General features: G+C 38.0%; 1 protein-coding gene across 2 annotated transcripts; it reads right to left on the bottom strand.

Moving 5' to 3' along the window:
• Positions 1 to 1,917: 1,917 nt before the first annotated feature.
• Positions 1,918 to 27,649, bottom strand: LOC122289103 (lysine-specific demethylase 5C). Of its 2 annotated transcripts, XM_043096045.1 has the most exons (34): positions 27,506 to 27,649; positions 26,026 to 27,383; positions 22,902 to 22,959; positions 22,348 to 22,470; positions 21,818 to 21,875; positions 21,572 to 21,708; positions 21,147 to 21,308; positions 20,960 to 21,046; positions 20,334 to 20,516; positions 19,172 to 19,324; positions 18,880 to 19,071; positions 18,731 to 18,796; positions 18,446 to 18,541; positions 18,041 to 18,127; positions 17,814 to 17,930; positions 11,220 to 11,427; positions 11,027 to 11,091; positions 10,799 to 10,857; positions 10,579 to 10,710; positions 10,323 to 10,482; positions 9,909 to 10,244; positions 9,110 to 9,292; positions 8,957 to 9,018; positions 8,204 to 8,282; positions 7,960 to 8,109; positions 7,712 to 7,845; positions 7,238 to 7,358; positions 7,089 to 7,162; positions 5,854 to 5,998; positions 5,428 to 5,577; positions 3,074 to 3,169; positions 2,887 to 2,982; positions 2,618 to 2,802; positions 1,918 to 2,329 (listed from the first exon to the last, which is right to left on the bottom strand). In XM_043096045.1, exons 2-34 carry the CDS (start codon positions 27,354 to 27,356, stop codon positions 2,086 to 2,088), a joined length of 5,529 nt encoding a protein of 1,842 aa, XP_042951979.1. In that variant the 5' UTR covers positions 27,357 to 27,383; positions 27,506 to 27,649; the 3' UTR covers positions 1,918 to 2,085. The 2 variants fall into 2 exon arrangements, with proteins under 2 accessions (XP_042951979.1, XP_042951980.1); XM_043096046.1 differs by having other exon boundaries at positions 21,147 to 21,305; positions 26,026 to 27,547.
• Between the last annotated feature and the right edge of the window lie 309 nt (positions 27,650 to 27,958).

The raw sequence follows: 27,958 nt of genomic DNA, 5'->3' as shown, positions 1-27,958 counted from the left end.
TTAAATATAGTTTCTTATTGTCATGAAATTTTCAAGGAACAGTAGAGACCAAATCCAAGACTTTTGAAAATTGTATGTTTGGTCACATAAATGAGATTCAAATTTCATTGAATCTAAATTTTGAATTGAGTGGAAGTGCACATGCTTACGGAAAAATAACTTTTTTAGGGTCAAAAGGGGTTAGCTAAACGCTATATTAGGATGTTGAATTGATTTTACATGATCTGTGAATAGTAATAAAAAGTAAAAAATGGTTTCAGATGATCTCAAACTACTTCACCTACCAAACATAGACTTCGAAAATTTAGGCTCGGATTAATCTAGCGTAGTTTTGGCCAACAAATCCACACAACATAACATATATAGATAGTAACAAAAAACAAAAAAAAAATCAAGCATGTTTATTGATACGCTAAATAATAGAAGATATATCACATCAATTATCGTCGTTAAATTAAGTTTTAATTTTTTTTAGAATTAAAATAAATATTTATATGGCATATGCAACCCAACCGGGCCTTTTACCAAAAGTCAAGAATTTCCACTTCAATGTAATGATAGGTCTCCAACAAGAAGTAAGCTGTCATGCATATACCACGTTTAGTATACGCTAGTGATGGGAACTGTCAAGACTCAAGAGAACGACAGCCTGCTCTACCATACCATACATCTCGGATTGGTGTCTTTTCTGAACTCATTATAGAAATCTAGACATTCTTAGTTAAAACCATTCATGTTTGTGCTTTAAATGCAAGCTTGTACTAAAAACAGAACATTTATATTTTCAAGCCTAGTATAATTTGATTGGTCGGTAATTTAATTTTAATTTTAGTTTTTATAAATAAAATTTTATAATGTAAATGACCCGAGAACGTGTCCTTTGCCAATAAATTTGTACACCGACAGTTCGCACAACGAATTTTAAAAAATAAAATAAAAAGAAAAAAAGAAAAAACCCATCACTTAAGACTATGTCGGATGTCTTCTTTGTGGAGAATGGGTGGAGGCTTGTCTTTTAGTCCCGTTCCAAACCTGATTTATTTTCCACTTTTACATTGCAATTGTTGTAAAAGAGAATTGTTGGAAACCCCACCCCACTGATATATGTTGATATGTTTACTTTGATAAATGCTTATTAGGCAAAAAAAAAAAGATAACTTTATTCTTTGAGATCAGCACATCCATAAAGTTGATGTGTCATATATTCTCAACGTACGATGGTAGAGTGAGTGCATCGTAAACCACCCCAGCCGATGATTTTGACAATGACCTCGTAAGACACACAGAGAGACCCGGCATCCATCTGGAACTCCGAAAACTTATTTCTCGGTTTGAGTGGGTGTGGCCGTGTCCCACCATGCAGCACCTGATCCAACGAAAGAGGCTCCATTTTCAAAGACATCCATCCCCCACAGAGTAGACTTTCTCGTAGCTGCCCCTTCTCAACGTCACCCTTTTCCAGCAATTCTGTTACAGTGACTGAGTATACGACGTCAGAGTAATTCACTCGTGTAAATTTTGTGCATTTATGAATGGGGTTACGTTCATGGAATAGCTTTGAATTTGTGTGAAGTGGGTTGGGTGTAGGCATCTAGCAATGAAGTTTGGAGGTGTTCATAGCGCAAAACCCTTTACTCTTAGATTTTGGTAAAAGATGTTTGGAAGTCCTATTTTTTGGATTGTGCGTTGGGCTGTCAGAAAACTCTTTAAAACAATAGTTTCCAAGAGATTTGCATGTCTCAAAAGGTATCGAGTAAGCAATGTTTACTGGGTCTTTGTCCATTGAAAAAGGCTGAAGTCTGATGAATGAGCAATTGTAGCCCTTGTACTCTGTAATCACAGATTACTCCAAGATCCAATGTAGCGTGTGCGTGAGAGAGAGAGAGAGAGAGAGAGAGAGAGAGAGAGAGAGAGAGATTTATAATATCAAATTGTAGGGCCTGCTCAAAATTTTTCTCATGCTCATATGCATGTACAAATAAGAGAGTTTCCTCATTATTTCTCAAGGGGCTGAAAACAGATAATTCTGAAACCATAAGAATCAATTGAATGAATTGAATGATGGATAGCTATCAATGTCCCTTTCTATTGTTGAATATGGAAAAATGGACAAAGACTACTGAGCTCAGCACGTTTTTTAGATGCTCTTCTGAAAGGCTTCCGAGTTCTCCACCATAAATGTTCATTCCCAATGCTCAAACTGTTGTTTTGATCTGTAATTGGAAGGATCTTTTGCCTTAGGCTAGACTCAGCTTTTCTCGGCTTCTTTATTGAACCTGTGTTTTCCGGAAAGGGTGTCTTAGGCACAGCCAATTTGGCACGTATTGATCTGTCAAGGCATTAAGAAGGAAATGATTAGTACACGAACAGAATTAAACACCGTCTGGCAAGATTTAGTCGCCCCCATCGTTTCCTCAGCTCTAATCATTTGAAGAGAATTTATAACGTGATAAGAAATGCTTCTTTGGAAGCCAAAAGCCAAACAGCGTTATAATCTCTGTATTTTGTGTATTGACTCTCACACAAAGACCAAAATATTCTCAAGCAAACAGCAAAAATACAAGATATGCTGATGTGGTTGCGATTTTCCTGGAAGGAATTGTGACTTAAACCTTACCTATCATGGTCCACCGATTCTCCTCTCTGAGGCTTGCATGCAGGACAGGTGTAGACCTTTGGTGTGGAACGTAATTTAATGCAATCAAAATGGTACCACTCATCACAGACATCACAAGCAATCATTGCTCTCTGATCATAAGGCTTTCGACAAATGCAATAAAGCATACTTCGAGCTCTTAGTAACTGCACTCCACCCAACACTAGCTCATCAACGAAAAGCCAGGACAACTATTTATATATATATATATATCTAAAAAAAATCGTTACCTTAATCTCCTTCTCCACACAAACAGGCAAACTTTCACCTTCCGCAATAAGTTCAAAAACTTTATCTAAGCTGAGATCCCCAGAATCTGCCGCAACCTGTGCATAAAATAAAAGAGCCAGTGAATGCGTGTGCGTGAGAGAGAGAGAGAGAGAGAGAGAGAGAGAGATGAATCAACAATTTCTAGACCTTCTTGGCATGTTCTGCCCACTGTAAGCCGATGCACTTCACTTCTGTCAGTCTTTGCCTATAGTGATCTTCAGGTGGAATGTTCATAGCCAGACCCTGCCACACGTTATTAATTGAGTTTATCATCTATGATGCATTATAAACCCTCTCTAACAAGGCACATTTTTGAGGAAGAGACTCTTGCTCTTCAGGTTCATTTTTGTTCTTTTGAGTAAGGTAGGAGTAATCAGTACTGGAGTGAATTCTAAAAATATGACTAGGGCCAATATAGAACAGATGAAATTGGATGGTAAGCACCCCTTGTGGAAGGGAAGGAAAGAACCGACAGATAAACGGCAACCATTTTTCTCTAAGCCAATAATAAAGAGCAGTCCTCTCAACAAAGAAGTACATACAAAGTGTGTTTACCAAATTTCTTCTTGTCTGTGTATCTTCTTCTAGCTAGGTGTTTCTTTTGTATAGAGGATTTTTATCTTTATCTTCTTCTACCAAGTTTCTTATGTACTGAGTTGCACCTTTTTTCTGCCTTTTACTAGAGGATGAATTATTATTTACCAAAAAATTGTTTACCAAATTTCATTCTCTCAGATCGTCATCTAACTAATTCTGTTTACCACATAGAATGCCCAAAACCCCAACTAATACCACATCAAATCAATAACCTCTTGTAGAAATAGCTAGAGCATCTGCATGATGAAATGCTCAAGGATTACTGAGAGCTATGTACGAACTAAGAGTGACTAAAGATTTGCTACGATTGACTGCCTATACTAAACTGCCTGTAGGCTCAAACTGGATCTGCACCAGTGCCACCTCATGAAGCTTAAAACTAGGAGTGTCAAATCGTGTTAACGAGTCGTGTTCGTGTCGTGTCAAATCGTGTTAACGGGTCATATAGGTCAACCATAACCCGACCCGTTAAACTTATCGTGTCAAAATCTCAAACCCTAACACGACCCATTAACATAACGGGTCGTGTCGTGTCAACCCGTTTTGACCCATTAATAAATATTACGAAATATGTTTTTTTTATAAGTAAAAAAATAAATTAAGAAAATATTACGAAATAAGTTAATACGACACAATACAACTCATTTTAAACTATTTATGTAAATGAGTTGAATAGACCCGAAATTAACCTTTTTAACCTGATTAAATTTAGCATAATTTTATATAAATGTTAAAATTACAATATCTATAAAAATTATAAAACTAATTATAAGTCCAAAACTACAATCCAAATAATAAAAATATTGAAATTGAAATTCTAACAATTTAATTTTTAGATATAAGGGTATAATTGTAACTTTAACTTTCTTAACGTGTCATAACGGGTCAAAACGGGTTAACCCGTTATCAACCCGTTAAGCAATCGTGTCTTAACGGGTCAACCCGTTTTGACCCGAACCCATTAAGGTTAAACCCTAACCCGCTATTATCGTGTCATGTTCGTGTTGGGTTAACGGGTCGTGTGACATATTGCCACCCCTACTTAAAACCAGTCCTCACAAACCTAAATCTATTATATGACTACAGCGCTAGCCAGGCCTCCTACTCCATGCTCTATAAGTTTCATTTGTTTTTCCTTTCCTTTATAACAAGAGTTTCTTGTTCCTCCATAGAACCAGAGACGAAACACAAGAAGAAACTTGTAGGTAGAATATGGGCATTAATACATACTGGGTGCTAATGGAATGGCTTTACCATGTCTTTTTCATTCCTTTTCATTTCAGAGTTACCAAAGAACCCTGTTTCTTTGGGCCAAAGCTGTGTATTTTAACGGCCTAGACTTTCATGATTTTCTTATTTCTCTCCGTTCCTCTTAAAAAGGTGTTAACTCTTGTATACCCCTTGTACCTGAGCTAAGCCTATTCTAATTAATACAATATAATCGTTCACCTGTCAAAAAACAGAATGGGTAAAAAAGAAGTGTTGAATATCACTTGACAATCTTGACAGATGCTATCCACATACCAACCACCATTTCAGAGTTACCAAAGAACACTGTTTCTTTGGGCCAAAGCTGTATATTTTAACAGCCTAGACTTTCATGATTTTCTTATTTCTCTCCGTTCCTCTTAAAAAGGTGTTAACTCTTGTATACCCCTTATACCTGAGCTAAGCCTATTCTAATTAATACAATATAATCGTTCACCTATCAAAAAACAGAATGGGTAAAAAAGAAGTGTTGAATATCACTTGACAATCTTGACAGATGCTATCCCCATACCAACCACCCCACTATTATAAAATATCACTCAGGAGAAAGCAGAATTCTGAAACAAATACTCCAAGTCCATAAAACATACTCGTAGGAGCCTAGTAGATAATCATCAATGATCCATAAAACATACCTCTTGCAAATGCTGCTGAATCTGTTGGACTGTGGGCTTATGTAAACTCTGTAATAGTATGCTGCCTTTAGAGCTCCATGAGAATCTTGCTAATGCCAGATCAAGGTTGCAATTACCCAGCTGATCATAGAGACCCGCAACTTCAATGGCCTGTACAAAGCTACTTCCAATCAGGAAGAATATACAAATTTGTGGCAAAAATACTAGTTTTCTAAAAAATGATCATATTGTCAGAACTGCAGCTATATGCATTTTATGCTAACCATCAATATATCTAGCAAAAAAAAAAGTTAAAATCAATACCCACTAAGGAAATATACGAAATTCACACAGAGAGAGTCAATAATGGAGTCCAACACTACATCCACATGCTTCTACAGCACACTGTAACATACTAACAGTAAGTGGTCCAGTCTCAACAAGTACCTTCATGGCAATAGTTAGCTTTTCAGAGACAATGCTGAGATCTTTATCACAATAAGCCAAAGAAAAATCAACTAATTCTGTCAAGCAAGATCTGCATGCCAGAGCTTGATCCACAAGTTGTTTCAATGCATCCCTTTCCTCAATCCTGTAAACATTACCGGTCAAAATTTGAACTTATCAAAAAAAAAAAATCCCATCACAATTAGACAAGTGCAACCCAATCAGCTTGAGGTAAAATGACTTCAACTACTTTTTTATTTCTCTCCCAACTGAAGAAAATACAACATATCCAGCCAATCCATGAGTCAAATAAGAACAGAGACCCAAAAAATAAATAAAAAGCATAATATAAGATGAACCAGCCAAGCCAACCTTGATTGATATATTATCAGTTGAAGATGAAGACACCCAACTTTACAGGATATATTCTCAAGCTAGTTCTTGATTGCTAATAAACCTTCTCAGTTTTGCAGTACCTTGAAAGTATAAAAAATTCATGACCTGTATGGCAGGAGAAACTGCCACGCTGGCAGTTTGATCGACTACAAGAACATCATTCACCGACCCACCGTCCTAAATTTACACAACCCAAGCTTTCAAGCCCTCTGCACTTTTCTGAAGTCTTTAATCAAAAAAGCTAGAACTGAGTCAGTTTATACAGAGAGCATCTTGCATCTGGAACCTCCTGATAATTTTTTTGCTATTTTCCTACCACTGCCACAAATCTTAAGCTCCAAGACTGTTAATCTCTACATAATTTGGGGCAGGGAAATAGAAATAGTGATAGGTTTAATTTCACATCGAAGGAGTAGAGAAAATTTCTACCATGCATGCTCAGCATCTAATCAAGAAAATAAAACAATAAAATATAAGCCATAGTTTTGCCAATTGTTTTTTTTTTATTGGCACTGAGTGTCCAGGAACAGCGTCCCGACTAATCCCGGGGGTGCACAAACTCTCAACAAGAAGTTTCCCACAAGTGCACCTCGGGTAATTTAAGGGGAAAATCCCCCAGTCCAATGCCCCTAGAGATTGTTTACACTCAAGGGGATTTGAACTTTAGACCCGGGGGGAGAATACCCCCAAGCCCAAGGCCTTTACCACTTGAGCCAACCCCTAGGGGTTTTTGCCAATTGTTTAATCAAGGAAATAAAACAATCAAAGAAATATAGTAATCAAAGAACATATAAATAAGGAGTTTTCATCAGAGGTACTTCAATGTTGCAGCTTATTACCATACAAAGAAATCTTCAGCATCATGTAGAAGTTCAATGAGCATTTGTAAGTCAGGATGCTTCCCTCCAAATTTCTGTACCACACACAAGATATGAGATGGACTATAAGAGCTTCTTAACAAAGACACTTCAAATAAATAAATGCATACCAGAGGGCCGCCTTTATTTTGACAAATTGATCCAACCAGCAAAAATTGGCAATAGGGGCATCTATACACTTCTACAAGATTTGAATCTGTTGCCATTGGTCCTAGGCACCGCAAATGATAGCTGTTCATATAAAATATAAACAAAACATCATGATAACAGAACATAAAAACAAAAGCAGGGACAAAAGGTTAAGATACATGGAACAACAATTAAACATCAATCCTTATCACATTATTCAGTTGCCAAGCGAAAAAAGACAGGAATGAATCTTGACCATGAAAAAAAAAGTACTGGAAAATGTCGAGTCTTGTAACACAAAATTGCCAAAATATAGCTCAAGTTATTAGTGGATAAATTTGAGAATGAAAATTGAAATCACCTACTTTGCAACAAATAGGTTATTGATCAGGGTGTCTTGACCATGATAAACACGCTAAAGAAGTGAAATATTGACCAGGCAGCAAATACCTTACCAGTCCTTGCATATTGAACAAGTAAGAAGCACCAGATCCTCAGCATCACTGGAGCAGAAGATACATAAATTTCTTGCTTTGCAGGCACGTGATGTTTCATATATGTACAAAGATCTATCTAGATCCTTTTTAATCTGAGCAATAAAAAAATTGGAAATATATCAAACAGACATGTATCCAAACAATCAAAATTTTCACCAAACCCTCATAATTGAATAAGAAAAAGAATAACAAATAAAGATTAAAACCTTCCATAAAGCATCAAGCAGAGATTTCTCATCTCCAATTGAAGTTCCTACAACATATATGCAGTGTTTCATCCACTTCTCAATCTTTTCAACTTTAGATAAGACCAAATCAAGTTCGGTGCAACTGAAAGCAACAGAATTTCCAACCTCCTGCAGATGATCACATAATATTTGCCAAGTACACAAGTTGGTCTTTAATACAGATTCATAATATTTGCCAAATACATGCATAAACCAAGCATACCTTGAGCTGTAATATTAAACACCAAGATCGATCCTCAGACTTACGATTGAAAAACTGAAGCACCTGTTCTTGCCACAGCCTACATTCACAGTTAAAATATGATAAGCATATCAAGTACCACAAAAGTAACAAATAATTGAAAGAAATATATTAGATATATTCCCCAACCTCAATTAATTTTATAAATTAAGAAAGCTACATGCTGCATATGTATTGCGGGGATGGGTGTTGTATGAACCCAAATTGTTCACCAATATTAAAGAATTTTTTTATAAGTAATTAAAGAATTGATTAAAAACACAAATGCGGAGGAAAGCCCAAACCACATCTAGGTCTATACTCAGAAAAGACTAGTCAAAGTTATAATTAGAGTCCCTTATAATCATTATGAAGGGCTCGAATGTCTCCCTCCCAAACAATGTGGGATACCATTCTCCATCTTCCTATACACAATTCAGGGTATTACAGTAGCGGTTTCACTAACACTTGAACCTTTTACAGCATAAAAAAAAATTATGAAAGAATATATTAACATATAGGAAAAGGCTTATATACACTTATCAAATAAATGAAAAGGCTTTATACACACACATATTATATACATATATATATGGAAAAAATCTTGAAATTTACACTGCGTGTGAAGGTATAGAAATCAATATTTCTGCTGCAAACCCGAGTGATAAATTTCAGGCAGAAAAAGGTAGAAACAACAAATAAAAGACAATTGGATGAGACAATCAATTCACTCACTTGTGTTTCTGAATAGAATTTTGAAGTTGACCAACCATCACCGGAAAGGAGACTTTAATACACTGAGAATAGAAATCTTAAAAGTAAGATCTACATAAAAAAAATTGACTTCAACTGATATAAAGAGGCAACACCATGAACAAAAAAATGTACCTGAGAGTCAGCAAGAACTTCTTCAGCATCACTCAGCTTGCATCTTTTGAAATTGTGTGGCGCAGCAATGGCCTCTAAGGCCTTCTTTAGCCATTTAACCCCATCAATCAATGAGCTACACAAGGGACCAGAGGCACATTTATGGGGAAGTTGCTCTGCAACCTTCATCAAGCTCTCGACATCCTAAAGCATAAAATGTGAAGAAAACCCTTCATCAAAATGCATCACTCGGTAAAACAGTAAAGAAGAGATATTTAGTACAATTCTACTAAGCCTAACTCCCAATACAATTGGAATTTCCAAAAAAAAAAAAAAATACATGCTTTAGTTATTGCAGACAAACAAGAACAGCTTATAACAAACCAAAATAAAAGGTGATCAAGTCACAACTATTCTATCTCAAGAAAACTTTATCAATGTGCAAAAGAAATGGCAAATCAAGTACATTTATGCATTAAAAGCCAATGCTTGATTAAGAAAACCAGGAAGGTGGCAATACTAAAGCAAACCTATTAGCCTCACAATGTAAACACGTATTTAGAATTTCTTCATTATTTTTTTATGAGTAAGACTTTCTTCATTATTACTGCTTGAAGAAACAAATAAACGACATTAGTTTTTATATACTTGCTAAACTTTCCCAATCACTCAGCTAAAACAAAAATAAGGTACATATGAAAATAAGCTCACGCTTCATTGTACCCATCAAGGTTCAGAGAAAAGATAACAAGAAGCACATGCATGATTAAAAATCATCAGCATACTATATGGCCATGTTAATTAGTTTAAGAAATATCACCTCAAAAGCAGGAGCACCAGAGCAGAAAGAAAGCACCTTCTTGCACCATTGCAGGGTAGAATGTGCACCTTGAAGGTCAGGAATCTCACAAAAGTCAAAATGAAGAGATGATCCACTTTTTATGACAGATTCAATTTTAGAAACTACAGATTCTATTTTCAAAATAAGGCATTTGCCCATTCCATCGCCCATATCACTCAAATCGAATATGCACATAGCATCTTGCAGAGCAGAACATGCATCGTGCTCCCACTCCTTGCAATTCCTCAAAACCGTTTCTAGCACCCTGCTTTCTTCCAAAGAAATCTTCAAAAGCTTTGACTGAGAAACCAACTCCTGAGAAATATGAAGCATATTATCATACAAATGGTCCAAATTCAAGCAAGGCAGCCATGTATAGGAGAGAGCAAGAACCTTCAAGGCCTCAACTTCAAACAAAGAACTTGAGGCAGGAGCAGCAGACATAGCAACCATTAAAAAGGGCTCTGACTTCTTTAACCAGGACTTGGCTATTAATACTGCATCTTTGACATCATTAAGAGAGGGTAGAATTGCATATATTTCTTCCGAAGCCCTATAGAAGTTCAAAGTATACTGTTGTTACTGGAAAGCAAAACAAGCCATAAAAGTTAAAAAGTCAAAAAAGGAACAGGCAAAGCATCCCCAATACATCATGACATCTTCAAATTCACGCATTAGAGCTGCATGGGCAAGAATATCTTTCGCTCTTTCCTCCCAATGCATGGCAGCAGCAAGTACTCCATTCATATCAACAAATAATCTCTCTTTCTCAATCTGAATCCTGAAAATAAAATTAAAGGTTGAAAGGAGAAGCTTATCGAAAAGCCTTTAGCATATGTCTGTGAGTAGAATTGAGGCAAGAAACATACACTGCAGCCTCCACCATCAGTTGCTGAATGAAGTCCAGAGACATTTTTGTACAGCGTGCCTGTTATCAAAATATCACATAAATGACTATAGTTCACCAGTGAATTTCTAAAAAAAATCCATGCAGAACAAGCACCAAAGCAACCCAGTGTACCAAAATCAATTAGCAAACATAATCTTGAAACACACACACGATCAAACAGGCAAAAGCTTTAACAGCATCAAACTACCTTAAGAGCCCTTTCCCTGCAACAGGCCTTCTTTAACTCAACCTCGACTAGAGGCAATTCATCAACTGTTCAACACAAACCTACCATTAGAACAATGTACAACAACAGGAATGATAACTATAATAAGGATGTCCAAAAGTATCCGATATCAAAAAATAATAAAAAGAAAAATTGCATGTGTCAACAAGCAAACCTTGGATTCTTAAAGATGCCCCATCTTCGAGAATGCTACTTAACTCATCAACTACATTGTGATGATCCTCCCGTTCATTAATGTTCAAACAAACATCATTAAAACGGGAGATCCATGTAACAGCATCAATGTGATATTGCGTCAAAAGCTTCAGCTCTGGTATGTTAACAGTACAGCCATTCAACTCTTGAAGAAGCAATTCGAGATTCTGCAAAAAATTATTCGTTAAAGATGTATGCCTTGAGTTTGATAAACAATCAAATGCAATAGGCAACTAGAGAGAGAAAACTCTCTCCGTACAAGTGCGAAATTTTTTTTCTTAGTTTAGTTTTCGCCGTCGAGGATGGTCGTTAGTTAGTTTGTCTATTATGTCAACGGTGGTTGAGATGGGCTTCGCTCAGGAGCTAGTGATTGAAACTAAGTTATTTTCTGTCGTGAGAGAGGGTGGTTTGATCCGCATTACTGAGAGAGGGCGGTTCAAGTAAGAGTTATTGCTTGGACTGGAAACTGCACAATGGTTAGGGGGAGCATTGGAGAGGTGTGTGACAGATGAAAGAAAAGATTTTTATTTGTCTACGAGGGAGGGTTACCGGAGCTTCATCATATAGATATGCTCGAATAGCAGAGGTTGTTTCATGGAGGTGGCTGTTTACGGTGATGGGGGACGAAATAGCTCATTTATATTCTAGAAGAGGAGGGGGGTCGTGGATGGAGTAGAATGTGTGAGGCGTTGAGGGAGGTTTTACAGGCAGTAAGAAGTAGCCATGGCACGTTTGGTGATGCTCTAAAGCAACCATGGGGAGATAAGCCAAAGTCGTACAAAGAAGCTTTATCGCCGTCAGGGATGCATGGTTTCAACGGGAGATATGACACCGGAGCTTCACATCAAGCCCCTCGAGGTCAGTCTAGGGGGAGAGAAGGTGGAGGAGACATGAGGGAGATGCTGTGTTTGGTACGTGACTTGCAAGTCCAAATGGAGAAGTTGCAAGGGGAGGTGGCTAAAGTGAAGAAGGTGGTCGAGGCTATTAAGCAGGGGATGAAATTGTGAGTTTTAGGGGAAGTAAGTAGGCCTTTCAAAGACCAAGGGCTTCGGGCTCTGAAGTTGGGCTAAGTAAGCCCATGGCCCGTAATTACTCAGGGAAGGAAAATAGTTCTTTGGACTGGGTTGGATATGGGCCAAAGAATAAGCCCATGGCCCGTAATTACTCAGGGAAGGAAAATAGTTCTTTGGACTGGGTTGGATATGGGCCAAAGAATAAGCCCATGGCCCGTAACTACGCAAAGGACTTTAGGCCAGCGGGCTGGGCTGGATCTAGGCCCCAGCACAAGAGGAAAGGATCAGGTCGATAGGAATGGAGGGCACAGGCAGAGAGGAAAGGATTGGGTCGCAGGCTCAGAGTAGGAGGGGGTTCTCCTCCGCCTGAGTCCTCGTCGCGACGGCAACAAAACTTGCTGTCCGACCAATAGATGACGCCGACGAAGCTTCTAGAAGGAATTTTGGAGCGGAAGACCAACCAGAGCTTGTCGACAGAACCATTGGTGGTGCTCCCACCACCACCGAGTGTTTCTACCCCCTCGAGGAGTGAACAGAACCTGCAACGAGGCAAGGGGAAGAGGACGGTGGCCCAAAGAGATCCCCAGTGGTGAACAGTGATGTCGTGGTGGTGGGAAATAGCAATGAAGGGAAAACAGATGATTCAGTCAGTGAGGATCTTTTCCTATCCGATGAGGAGAGTTCACAAAGGCTATTTCAGGAGATTAGTGACCATGGAGGGGAAGTTGGTTTTCTGATTGGAGAAGTGAACATGGAGGGATAGAGGGAGTTTAGGGTGTAGAATCCAATCCCTCTAAACTGTTTGTATCCAAACCCATCCAGTGTCTCAGATTGGGTGTTCCAAACGGAGAATGGTATTAAGGATATGGTGGGATTGAAGTGTGAAGGTTATGAGGAGCAATTCATGGCATTACTTACCACCATTGAAGTGGGTCACCAACAACAAAGGAAAACTGTTTCAAAGAAACAACAAGAACTCAATAGGCTAGCATGGTCCATGAATTCTAAAGGTTGCTCGAGCAGGGATAGGTCTAAAGGGAAGGGGCTGGCCTTTTCCAATAAATGAAACCTAAAATTCTCTTGTGGAATGTCTGTGGTCTAAATGATGCCAGTAAGCGTCTTTAAATAAGAAACTTACTGCATGGGTGGAAGGTGGACATTATTTGTTTACAGGAGACAAATTTGAAAGTTATTACTACAAAAATAATACAAAGTATATGGAGCTGTGTACACGTCGTTTGGGTGCATTTGGCAGCTAATGGGGCCTCAAGAGGAGTGTTTGTGATGTGGGACCAACGGGTGGTGGAGAAAAGAGAGAAGGTTATAGGGTTGTTCTCAATAGCATGTTCCTTTAGGAGTGTGATCAATGGCTATTTGTGGGCCGTTGCAGGTGTATATGGCCCTAATTCAGACAACAATCGAAGATTACTGTGGGATGAATTAGCTGGGTTACATAGCTAGTGGGATCTCCCATGGTGCATTGGTGGTGATTTTAATGTAACAAGATTCCCAAGTGATTGTTATGGAAATAGAAGAATGCGCCCAACAATGTCCGATTTCTCAAAATGCATTTTTGAGTTGAACCTAGGGGACTTACCTCTGGTGGGGGGTATATATACTTGGGCCAATAATCAGACATGGTCTCGATTAGATAGATTTTTAATTTCCCAGGAGTGGGAAGTTCATCATCCAGAGGTATGGCAAAAGAGATTGCCTCACTTGTATTCAGACCATTGGCCCCTCATGTTGGATTGTGGAGGGATTCAAAGAAGGCATCTGCATTTTAAGTTTGAAAACATGTGGCTGAAATCAGAAGGATTTGTGGATAGGGTAGGACATTGGTGGTCTTCTTACCAAATACAGGGAACTCCTAGTTTCATATTTGCCAGAAAACTGAAAGCTCTAAAGCAAGATTTAAAACTTTGGAATATGCAATCTTTTGGTAATATCGGGGGAGATCCATGAGCTAGAAAGGCTACAAGAGCCAAGGCCTTTGAACCCAAAGGAATTAGCCCAAAAGTTAGTGTTGGGTGCAAAGCTCGAGCAGATCATCCTACTAGAAGAGATCTCTTGGAGACAGAAGTCTAGAGCGTCATGGTTGAAGGAAGGGGACCGTAGCACTAAGTTTTTTCACAAGGTAGCTAATTCTCATAGGAGATCCAACAACAATGAGATGCTGAAGACTGATGAGGCAAATTGTAAGGATGAGCAGGTGATTAACAATCATGTGGTTGGTTTTTTTGAACAGCTTCTTTCTGAGCAGAAGGGTTGGAGGCCTAAGCTAGAGGGGCTGGCTTTTGACTCCATTGGGCCTATGGATGCCAACTGTTTGGAGAGGCTGTTTGGAGAGGTGGAGGTGCTAGAAGTGGTAAAGAAAATGGCTAAAAAAAAGGCTACGGGTCCTTATGGATTCTCTATGGGCTTCTTCCAAACATGTTGAGAGGTATTAAAGGATGACCTTATGAAGGTGTTTCATGAGTTCTATTCATTTGGAAAGTTTGAGAAAAGCTTAAACGCCACTTTTCTAGCTTTGATACCGAAAAGGGTTGGGGCGGAGGATATTAAGGAGTTCTGACCCATTAGCCTAGTAAATAGGGTTTATAACATTCTTTCCAAGGTACTCGCGAATCGCCTAAGTGAGGCCGTGGGAAAGATAATCTCAAAGCCCCAAAATGCCTTTGAAAAGGATAGACGGATTTTAGATGCAGTGCTTATTGCTAACGAATGTTTGGACAGTAGATTTAAAGCTGGCTATCCAAAGATTATATACAAGTTAGACATGGAGAAGGCGTATGACCATGTTAACTGGGACTTTCTTATTGACATTATGGGAAAGTGTGGTTTTGGGGAGAGATAGCGTTCTTGGATCCATTGGTGTATATCTACGGTGAAATTTTCAGTCCTAATAAACGGAAGCCCAACTGGTTTTTTTAATAGCAAACGAGGTCTAAGACAAGTAGATCCGTTGTCCCCGCTACTTGTTGTCGTCGTGATAGAGGCTTTGAGCAAAATGATCTCAGTCCTGGTTGCAAACAGGCCTATGACTGGTTACCCAATTGGATCCCCGGGATGGGGTCGTATTAACATTTCCCATTGATTGTTTGCAGATGACACTCTTTATCTTCTGTGAGGTGGATCAATTCCAGGTTCGAGTATTGAAGGCACTCCTACTTTGCTTTGAGGTAGCTTTAGGTTTGAAAGTGAACCTGGACAAATCTGAGATGGTGCCTATTGGAGGTATTCAGTGATTAAGACAGTTGGCTAATACTCTAGGGTGTAAGACTGCCTCACTCCCTATGACTTATCTTGGCCTTCGGTTGGGGGCTCCCTTGAAAGCAGCTGCTCTTTGGGAAACAATGGTTGAGAGAGTAGAGCGTCGATTAGCAGGTTGAAAGAGAATGTACCTGCCAAAAGGGGGTAGGACTATGCTCATAAAAAGTACTCTATCTAACCTACCGACATATTTCTTGTCTCTGTTTCCTATTCCAACAAGGGTGGCACTTCGTATCAAGAAACTACAAAGGAACTTCTTGTGGGGTGTAATATGTGATGAGTTCAAGTTTCATCTAGTCAGGTGGGAGCAAGTGTGTAGGCCTCTTTCAAATGGTGGAATGGGCATTAGAAATTTGAGAATCTTTAATTGGGCATTACTTGGAAAGTGGTTATAGAGATACCATAGAGAACCAGAAGCTCTTTGAAAGTTGGTGATTGAGAACAAGTATGGGGGATTAACACGAGCATCCTTCTCAGTTTCCATGGAAAAGGCTTTGGAAACACAAGGTGCCTCTCAAAGCGGCTTTCTTTGTGTGGACCGTTTCCTCGGGCAAGATCCTCACAACGGACAATTTGAGAAAACGAAGAGTGATCATCATAGATTGGTGTTGTATGTGCAAGAAGGGGGGGTGAATCTATGGACCATCTTCTACTACACTGTGAGGTAGCTTGAGGGCTATGGAACGAGGTTTTTTGTAGACTAGACTTGGGTTGGGTTATGCTGGAAACAGTAGTGGCGGTCCTAGATAGCTGGACAGTTCTAAGAGGCAACACCCAAATTAAAGCGATATGGAAGATGATTCCGATATGCATTATGTGATGTGTGATAAGAGCGCAATGAAAAGACGTTCAAGGACAGAGAGATCGATGGAGGAGCTGGAAGCTTTCTTTTTTAGATCTTTGCACTTGGGCTATTGCTGTTAATTTTAATGGCCAAAATTTACATGGTTTCCGTATTTCTATTGCTCCTACGTAGTTAGGACATTCTTTGTACTGAACGTGGCTTTTGCCTATTCTTTCATCAATATACTTCATACTTTTCTCAAAAAAAAAAAAAAGCTTGATAAACAAAGGCCTCGTTTGGACGTTAAGATGAGATGAGAAATATGTGAATAGTAGTTAAATGGTTTGTGTATTGTAGTTAAATGGTTTGAATTAAGATGGAATGTGAAATTTACTAGAGATCTACAGGACTGGGAAGTGAGTGAAGCTGCTGATTTCTATGTAAAATTTTATGATTCGAATATTGATCAGATCAGGGAGGATAGGATGTAGTGGATACACGATAATAAGTCCAGATTCACTGTTAAATCCTATTACAAGGTGTTAAATAGTCATTGGTAATATAACATACCCCTGGAAATGCATTTGGAGAGCTAGAGTGCCTAGTCAAGTTGCATTTTTTTGCTGGTTGGTGTCGCTTGAGAAAATTTTAACGACTGATAATTTGAGGAAAATGGGTTTATATGTGATGGATTAGTGCTTCATGTGTAAAAAAAATGGCGAATCTGCTAACCACTTGTTTCTTCATTGCAAGATGGTGACAACCTTGTGGAATGAGTTATTTGCAAGGGTAGGCATTGCTTGGGTGATGCCTTTTCATGTGGTGGATTTCTTGGCTAGCTGGCAAGGTGCAGCGGGATGTGGAGGCAGTGCAGCTGAGTGGAGGATGATTCCTTCATGTTTGTTTTGCTGTTTATGGCTTGAGAGAAATGGGAGGTGTTTCGAAGATTGTGAACGCACAATAGGGGAATTTAGGGATAATTTTTGGGTAAACAATCTTGTGAGGAATATGAATATTTGTAATGCTTTATTTTAGTACTGTTTTGCTTTAGCTTGTACTTAGGTGTATTCTCTTATATACTTCGTGTGTACTTGAACTGTCTATTTACTTGGAATAAAATCTCTTATTACCTATCAAAAAAAAAGTTAAGATGTTTAATTGGGTTTTGGGAAAGGAGAGAAAATTTTGAATAAAATATTATAAAATTCAAATATTGTTACAATATTATTTTTTTAATATTATTTTTGTTTTGAGATTTAAAAAGGTTAAATTGTTTTTGTGTTTTGTTTAGAAGTTTGATAAAATTGTAATGATTAGGTAATGATTAGATGAAAAAGTTGAAGATTTGAAATTGAAAAGTGTGTGTGTTTGAGTGATGTTTGGAAAGGAAATGAGATGAGATAGGATTAGATGGGTTGAGATAGCTATCCAAATGAGGCCTTAAAACCACCACAAGTGAAAACAGAAAACTCACAAAGCTAACCTTTAGATTAATGGGACTTTTCAACATCTCCCCACACTGATCACGACATAATTCAGCTTGCCTTAATAGATCCAAAAGCATTACCATCTCTGGGACTTGAACTTGAAGGTCCAAAATCTGTTGAACATTGAATTCAACTAATTAAAAGCTTGATACATATAGAAATAGCCATTAAAATTGACAAAAACAAGATATCATGAATGCAAAAAAATAGAAATCCAAATCACCTCTGACTTTAACTTGTAAAGGATATCAAGCTCAATTGCTGCAGGATGTTTCTCAGAGATGCATTTTCTTATGCTTTCTATCAAGACCTAATGTGTCTCAGTAAGAAAACCAGATTAGAAATAAAGATAAACCACGGGAGAAAATAAATCCAAAAGACAGTAACTTTATTTAGCATATCATGGCTTTAGCCACATGGGAATCTATTTTTAAAGAATGCTTACAATGAATTTTGTGCGGCAAAATAGAAACAGAGTGATAGAAGAAAAGCCTTTTACCGTACAACAGAACATGGTTTATAGCTTATAACTTCTTGAGGAAAAAGTCCAATTAATCAAAGCAGAAAATTTAAGAACATAAAAATCCACCCCACCCCAAAGTAGGTTCCAAGGGTCAACAGGATATACCTTTACTGAAGAAATTTTCAGGGATAACTTCTCACTCTCTTTCACATATATTGGTAGGCCACAAGCTCTGGAGTACAAAAATTCCAACTCAGAAATCTGCAGTAACAAATATCAGTCAAAACAAATGGAGAAAAGGAAAACATTACAGTATAACTGATTAGTGCAATTAGCAATAGTAAAAAATTAAAATTAGTGCCACAAGCTGCAAGAAGACAATTACTTCCAGCATAATGTTAAAAATAATATAAATTCAATGAAAATATAGTTTATTGTATATGGAAATACTGTTGAGCATGTTGATAGAGCATGATCAATTTCCTGAACCAACAGCCTTGCCTCTTCTGCATGTTCCTGAAAGCAAACGACGACTTCAGTTCCCAGCCATAGGGCAACCACACAGCAGAAACAACATTCATTCATTTAACCATAATAACCTTCAACTTGAGATGCCCGGGCTCATTACAGGGAACAGGATTGAAACTCAGCAACTCATTAACATATTCAAAGTGAACTTTATCTAGATCACCACCAGAATGACATGACCGGTTTTCAACTTTAGACAGACAATCTCTTATGCCTTCTGCCCACTTCCGCGCTTCAATCAGATTCTTTGCAGTGTCCCGCACCTGTCCAAAGAAAGATTTTTTTGCTTAAAAACTTATTGTTGTAAAGTCCAATTTTTTGAGCAACAAAATGAGTACAAAAAAGGCAGGCAAAAAAGCTCACAGAATCCATTTCAGAACCAGCCCAAAGAAACTGTTCAGCTTCCTTCAACACAGCAACATAGGCTTCACTTGAAAATGAATTCCGAGAAATCTTCGATGCTCGCAAAAGCCATTGGGCTGCAAGCTGATCCAGAGTAACATGGCCACCTTTCACCTACATCCAAAATCGTCCCAAAGAACAATAGTCACATAATGCTCCCTACTCATGAATCCCGATATGCTTGATGGTATACATCACATGACAAGGGACCTCCAGAGACCATGCAAACACAATATATCTTTTACTTGGTTGAAGCCAAGACCCATGTAACACGCTCACATCACACGGATCAAGTAAATCATTGGCTTTACACTAATGGGATGTGATCCCGAGAAATTGTTTACACCCAAGGCTCAACCTTAGACCAAAACCAATCTTATACTTCTTAATGCTGCAAAATTCATTAGGAAGTATAAGGGGTTGTTTGGGAATAGAGATGGTTTTATCTCATCTCAAAATTTCTCATCTCATTTCCTTCTCAAGCATCACTCAAACACAAATACTTTTCAATTTCAAATCTTGAACTTTTTTATCTAATAATTACCTAATCATTACAACTTTTCCAAACTTCCAAACAAAGCACAAAAAACAATTCAACTTTTTCAAATTCCAAAATAAAAATAATACCAAAAACTATATTCTTATTTTTTTAGTAGTGAAAAAACTATATTCTAATAGTATTTTAATGTTATAATATTTTTACTCAACTTTTTCTCTCTCCTCTCCGAAAACCCAATAAAACATCTTAACTCAAACCATTTCACTACTATTCACAAACCATTTCACTATTATTCATAGATTTCTCATCTCATCTCATACACCGAGCATCCATATCACAAACAGATTCCACTTATACAAGAAGAACAGATGTATCTTGGAAATTTTCCAATTATGTCTAAATAAATCACACTATTTATACGAAGAAATAAATGGAAATAATCAAAGGAAAAAAAAAAACAAAGAAGACTAGTTCAGAGAACGTATTATCAATGATCCAGAGCCAAATGCACAATGAGAAATAGCACTAGAGTAGCATGCGTTATAAACAGTGTAATTAAGAAAACTAACCAGAAGGATAGCAAATGAAATTCATGATAACCTAGTAGAATGTCAAAAACTAAACCTTTTTTGTCAAAGCATTTTGTTCACTGGAACTTGATATTTGCCTTCGCATATTCCTACTTTGTGTAGTCTCTTCACAACAATGCTTATCAACCATAAGCACAAGGCCATACAATTCTACAAGTGTATGACGATAAAGAAGACGCAGTTTACTAGATTTGCATTCACAAAGGCGTTCCCAGTGCTGCATGAGGCAGAGACAATCAGTCAATTGAATTGACATAATAGGAATCCCAATTAAAAAGCGATTAAAAGAAGGCTCCAAACAAATGGCTACAAGAAACATACAAGGGGAACAAGACCAAAACTATCTGGTCTAAAAAAATCAGAGGTTCTTGAAAATCAAGAACCTATTAAAATATAAGACTACAATTAAAAAACATGGTAAAATGAACATGTTCCAAAAAAGTAAGGTTAAAAATGTTCCAATCAATTGGTGAGCACTCCAACTCAACCTTAGACAAGACACAAGTGGAGCAATTATAAGACAAGTCCTAGTGTCTTACCAATATGCTTTAGCTTAAAATGCATCTCTATCTCACTCTTTGATTGGCAAGTTAAACCTCCAATGTCTAACTACAATTGGCATAGAACGTTTTAAAGAAAGAAATTAAGAATTTCACATACCTCCAGACACACAAAGGCAGATGGCCTACAGCGGCAAACAACAGCAGAAAGATAGAGATACTGCTTGCATATAATGCATGTTGGATCCTACAAGATCCACCAGGAGATATTGAGCACCACTATGTGTATCTTGAAACAACCGCAAAAAATGTAGACCAATATGTGCATGTATGCAATATACTAATACCTCTTCAGTGCCAACATATTCAAGGCATTTCCGAGGGGACATGGGAGATGATCTTATAATTCCATTTTTCCACAGTCGCTCTCTCCAACTTTTCTCATTAGCATGTATTTTAAGCAATTCTCTCTTCAGATAAGGTGATACTCTACTGTTGCAATCATTCTGCTAAAAACAAAACAATAGTCAAGTAGAAAAAATAGGCAAGTTACTGGAGTAACTCCATGATCCAAATAAATAAGCAGTGCGCAAAAAGAAAAAAAATACACCACCAGTGGTTACATATGATAACAGGTGAGGGAAAAAAAAAATAAAAAAGAACAGTACCAGGTAAATTCAACTCTAGAGACTAACTTATCAAATAAATAAAAAAATTCAACTCTAGAGACTAAAATTGAGTAGAAAATATGCTGCAGGTTAAAACTTGTAACCTTTGCTACGACACAAAGAAGCTCTTCATGAGACAGAACAGCAGCTTTGCGATACTGCTTATACAGATCTGCTCCAATACAACCATAAGGCAGCCAATCAGCAGGAGCAAAATTGACGGCCTCCGCACAATTTAAACCTGAAAAAAACAATAGGCCAAATTTTTATATGGAACAAATGATTCATTATGAATTAATAATTTCTTCACATAATCACCACTAGCTAGTAAATCTAAAACGGAAGCATACCAAGATTGAAACCTCCATGGTATGATCTAGGGAAGGTGATGACAAAATTACCAGGCTCCTGACATGCAGCAAGAAAATCATATCAAACAATTTCAAGGATACAGACAAATTCACCAATAGCCACCTAAAATAAAGTACCATAAAAAAAATATCACAAGGAAATGCTCTACAAAAATTAAATGTCGATACAGCAATTTGGACATGAAACCTATTCCCGTATATTCAATTGTACTCATACGCACAACTTAGTGCATAAAAAAGGAACAAGGACCCTACAGTCTCTTATTTCTTCTAAGTTTGAAAAGCGACCCTTCACCATTTCCCCCAGCAATTAAAACTCAACTACACTTAAAACTACTTAAATATTCTATTGTATATTTCTCATAAATAATCTTTTGCAAAATTATGAGACATCCATCAAATCATTGAACTAATTTACCAGTTTTTTTATAACTTATTTACTAATTTGTTAACAACAAAGGAAGAGGGCAGTCGAAAATAACAAATGACAATAAGATTTCACATCAAACCTGCAGTATGCTATAGACAGGAACTCCATTTTCTTGCAAGACAGATGGATTCAACATGGTGACAAGCTGGAAGAGTAGATCTGGTTGTGCATCAAAAAGATCAGGAAGACTCTTCCGCATGACCTATACGAAAGTGGGATTGTTGGTCACAAGCAAGTTTTCTTGAAAAGTTCTAGATAAGAAGAAATGGATTGGACAACACATTATAACACTAGTTGGAGCTGACCAGCATAATAGAGACAATGCCAGATAATTATCAAGGTATTGAATTAACCTACTTCTGCAAGCACAGCATCACACATCCCAAAAGAACTAATATGTTTTTTTATAGTATCCCAAAAGAACTAATATATATAGATATATATATATCACAATTTCTTTTCAAACATGATTAGTACAAACTATCTTGAATACAAATTTTTTTTAATAAGATTAGACAACAAAGATATTGTAAAAAAAGGAAAAGGGGGGAAGGATATCCAGCCGAGGGATGCAAATGAATTTGAAATGAAAAAGATAAATACACAATTATTCCAAAGGAATCCGAGAACTACCTTCTCAAAAGCATTGGCTTCCCTACCAGGAACGCTGTACCAACATTTTGGCTCTCCCCTAAGACAACAATAGAAGTGAGCATCTCTCATGTACAACTAAATAAAAGAGGCAGAAATCAATCCAAACCACAAAAGATTTTGTGTTCTGTATTTGTTCAATAAATGTATATACACTAATAATAGAATAATCTACTCAGTAACACAAATGTCTATTTAATGACTCGCCTGGCAGAAAAAAGTGTGAAACAAAAAAAAAATTTTGATAAATAATAAACATTATTGATCGAATGCAACTAGGTAAAGCCCAGGTACACAGGAAGTATACAAAAGAGACACCTAATTACACTCTAGCAAGCTGAAAAGAAATCAAAAACTCATGAACATTCCCTCCCTTTAGTACAATAGCAGAAAACCATTGGACCAAAGAAAGTACAAAAAAGTTCCAGATTTCCCCTACTGTTCTCTCCTTGTTGTTGAAGCATCTCTCATTTCTTTCCAACCAAAGGCACCACGGTAAACACAAAGGAATCATCCTCCACATCACAGCCAGTTGTGAGCTTTGGCGATGCCTCTTCCAACATGCTAAAAGATCCACCATGCTCTTGGGCATGACCCAAATCATCCCGGCCCTACTAATAATGCCATCCCAAAGCTCCCTCGCCACTTCACAATGCAGAAAAATATGATCGGTCGTTCCACCATTCTTACACAGGTAGCACCACTCCACCTCAATCAGCCCGCTTTTCCTTAAATTGTCAGCCATCAAAATCTTACCTAAAGCTGCAGTCCAGGAAAAAAAATGCTACTTTAGGTGGCACCAGAACTCTCCATATACTCTTCCATGGGAACATAATAGACTGATGGTCTTGCAACACCTTGTAAAAGGATTTGACAGAAAATTTTTTGTTTCCTGAATGTTTCCACAGCATTTTATCTCTCCCATTTCCTTCTATCTTTGTGGAGTAAAGAAAACTGTAAAAACCTACTAACTCCTCCACTTCCCAGTCCTGCACATTTCTGGAAAAGGACAGATTCCAATGCACTATGCCATTAGCTCGACACAGCACATCTGAAACAGCAACCTGTTGATTTCCAGCTAATATGAAAACGCTTGGAAATGCAGAAAATAAAGCTCTCTCTCCACACCATTCATCAAACCAGAAACTGATTCTTGTACCCTCACCAACCTCAAAATTGTTGTGTGTTGCAAACACCTTCCACCCCTTTCTAATAAACTTCCATAGACTCACTTCATAATTCCCCCTCCCCTCCTTAGAACTCCAACCTCCCAAATCACATCCATACTTCCCCCCCACTACCATTCTCCACAATGAACCTCTTCCGATTGAAATCTCCACAAACCACTTTCCTAATAAACCTTTTTTAAAAGAAATCATAGATTCTTTTTTTCTGAACACCGGGTGTCCAAGAACAAAATCCCGACTAATCCCGGGGGTGCACAGGCCCTCAGCAAGGAGTTTTCTGCAAGTGCACCTTGGGTAATTCAAGGGGAAGTCCTCCCAATCAGATAGCCCCTAGAAATTGTTTGCACTCGAGTGGATTCAAACCTTAAACCTGGAGGGAGCATACCACCAAGACCAAGGCCTTTACCTCTTGAGCCAATCCCTAGGGGTTAATAATGCAAAAGGCATGGTAAGTCAGCCTCGTTGATGCATGGATGCTTTTTCCCAACCTCATTAGAGCAAAATTCATGAATCCTAAATTTGATTGGAACGGAATGCACAAATTCTAAACTGCCTTGGATTTCTCCAAGAACACCAACCCCAGCAGCAATCTTTTCAAACACAAAGAAGGTGGATTTGAACTAAATATTACACCTGATGAAATGCCTCCATTATTTTCTTTTCCTCGCGCAACTTCTTCTCAAAATGAAAAATAATACAGTACACTCAAATTCCACAAAGCCAAATTAAGTTCAATGAAAACTGAGACGAACATAAAATATCCGAGAGCTGAACCAATAGAGACAGACTCCAGCAACTAATATCAGTCAACAATTTTTAATCTGTCTAGTTCCCAAGTAGGTGTAATCTCATGTATACTTCCTGTGTACTTGGGCTATGCCTACTTCAATATCAATAAAATATTTTCCTACTTATTAAAAAAATTTAACCTGATCATTTTGCTTAATTTGCAGGGGACATTAAGCAAAAGACTCAGGCTGCCAAGCACACATGTGGATTCACGTCTTGAAAGCAAATTCTCCAGGTAAAAATGATGGAAGACAAACCTGAATCCATAACACACCTCCCAATACCCCATTTAAATGGGACCGGCAATGTGAAATGACCCATTTGTTTTGTTTAACTTGGGTAAAAGTGTCTTTTGATAAGTCAACAAATCTAAAACTAAACCTGAGTATCCTTTAAAAAGTTTTTTACGAGTAATCAAAGAATCACCATTGTTTAATTAGCTTTTTTTTTTCAATTGAGTAAACCTTTAAGAAAATGCCCAGTAAGTGCTTCAAATCTATCTTAACGAATTTAGACGTCTATTCTGGTTGAAATTTTAAATCCCTAATATTTTGTTTGCATTTCATCTTGCTCTATGTAGTAAATTTTTCCTTCCAAACTTAATGCTACCAACAAGCAACTTCCTGTGTCATCCAATCATGCATCTGAATAAATCCTTTCATTGTCAAAAACAGAAATATTGTAGTGCACTTGGAGGGAAAGAAACAATAGCAATTTTGAAGACTGCAAGCAGACATTGGATGAGCTTAAACTTTCTTCTTCAACACTCTGATCCTTTGGGCAATTGCTATAGACTTTAATGGACTAAGTTTTCATGATTTCCTATCATCTTTTTTCTATTTCTAATCAAGCATTTCTCTTATATACGTCCTGCGTACTTGGGCTATGCCTTCTGTTTTTATCCATATAATTTTCGATTACTCATTTAAAAATAAAAAATGTCAAAAACAGGTATACCAGTTCTCAAATTTATTAATATCAATAGGTGTAGCCAAGTACACTGGATGCATACAAGAGTCAAATAGAATATATAACAGAAACTGTGAAGAAAATGAACCATAGTTAAATAATTATGAAAATAAATTGAAATAGATAAAGGAACGGTGCATAAGGTACAATAAGATACATACCAGTGTAGATAATTCATTGAGTAAAAACAGTGATCTTCAAAATGCCAACAAAAAGCTGAGAATAGCATCCCAATATACAGCCAGGGCACCATAACACCAGTAATGTTTTGATGAACAGCTCGAAGCATTGATCCACTCAACTTAGGCAAGTTATTAATATTCCAAGGAGTATCACAGTATTCATCCCAAAGCTTAGCCTCAACTATTTGTGGTCTCTGGTCATTTGCACGTGGAAAGCCACTCCCATATATAGAAGTATCCAAGTCACTGCCATAGATAACTTCAACCTCGCCCACCATCCCCTCCACAATTTCCCAGAACTTTTTCTCAATTTGCACCAGTGAAGCAGGTCCTGACCCAAACCATCTCTTCTTAGCACGATCAGCCACACGCCTGAAAGCTTCCAATGTGTATTGTTTTCCAGGCACAAAACCAAAGCAATCCTTGTCAGAATTCAAGCACTCCAAGCAATACCAATTCCCTAGCGGAACCTGCTTTAAAGGTGGGGAAAGACAGTATATATGCCACCCCTTGTTACACCTATCACACAGAAGCATCACTTCCCCATGCAAACCACTTCTGCATTGTTCACAAATCTGATCATGCTCTTCCTCCTTCACCTTACAAACCTTTACCTTATCACCGCCATTACTCCTCCGTCTTCTTTTTGAGCCAAACGATTCAGCCTCCTGCTCACTCGTCCCCTCATCATGCAATGCTCTCTTATAACCACCACTTGCCTTCTGATTCAACCGATTGTAATATTTCTCATAATCATATAAATGCTCTCGATACAACTGACTCAACACGTGCTTCGCACACTCTGAAATCTTCCTAGTTGACCTCACAAATCGTGAAACTTCCCCCCATTTCTTCTCCTTCACAACCTTATTGTACCCACCATACCGCTTCACGGCATTAAACAATTTACACAAATCCAACTCCTCCCCCTCGAAAACCACCTTCTTCCTCAACTTTTTCCCGCTATGATCCTCTAAAAACCTATTGTACTCCAACTCAAATGTCTTGGAATCACTTGCAGCCGGCCGCGCCTGCAATTGGTGAATGGCTTGGGTTTTTGTGGGAAAGGTAAATGAATCACAATTCAATGCAAACGGGGGTTTCCAACTCTCTGGTGGAACTATCTTACAAATCCCATAAGGCTCAGCCTCTGGCCTGATCTTATATATATACTCCAAAGGGTCTCTAAATTCATCCTGAGTTGGGTAATACACGGGCCCAGATGGTATATTCAATGACCCAGAAGATGAAACACTACAATTATGCCCTAGCACCCCCTTCTCCACAGCCCTTGGTCTCCCTTTCCCCATTGACTCCGCCGGACACACATAAAAAACCTATACATACATCATTTATCTATTCATACAACGAAGTACAGCAATAGAAATATGCCCCATAAATAGCAGTATGTTTTGTATTGAAAAGAAAAACAGAGATTTTTCTAGGGTTTGCACCGTACCTTAGCTTTCTGGGAAACTGTGGGGGAGTGAGTTTATTCGGTTGAAAACAATGCGGCCGTGATTAGTAGTGGATATTTGAGGGTTAGTTATTAAGGCCTAAAGCTTCTCTAATTTACGAAAGTGGCAATGCTCTTCTTGGGTCTCTTTTTCAATGGGCCGTAAGTTTCGTCGATACTGCGTTCATCGCCTTTTGGTCGCTTTCGCCGTGCGTAGGGGGCGACGACTGGTCCCAAAACCCACGCGCTCTGGTCGGACAGTGTAGGCTGCGTGGCGCATTGCAAAGATCTTCATGAATGGTCACGATTGATTAGTCTTACGCACGCTCACTGACAGCGAGTGCGGTATATTCACATCGCCAGGTGTGATAAAACCGTGGACCACGGCCACCAACTTTTCATTTCTGAATTTAGTTTACACGTGTCAAGAACCCTATTGATAGTATGATGCAGTTC

This window comes from Carya illinoinensis, chromosome 12, assembly GCF_018687715.1.
Source record: "Carya illinoinensis cultivar Pawnee chromosome 12, C.illinoinensisPawnee_v1, whole genome shotgun sequence".
Taxonomy (NCBI): Eukaryota; Viridiplantae; Streptophyta; class Magnoliopsida; order Fagales; family Juglandaceae; genus Carya; species Carya illinoinensis.
Note: the sequence above shows the minus strand (reverse complement) of the source record. Positions and strands in the feature narration are given on the sequence as shown.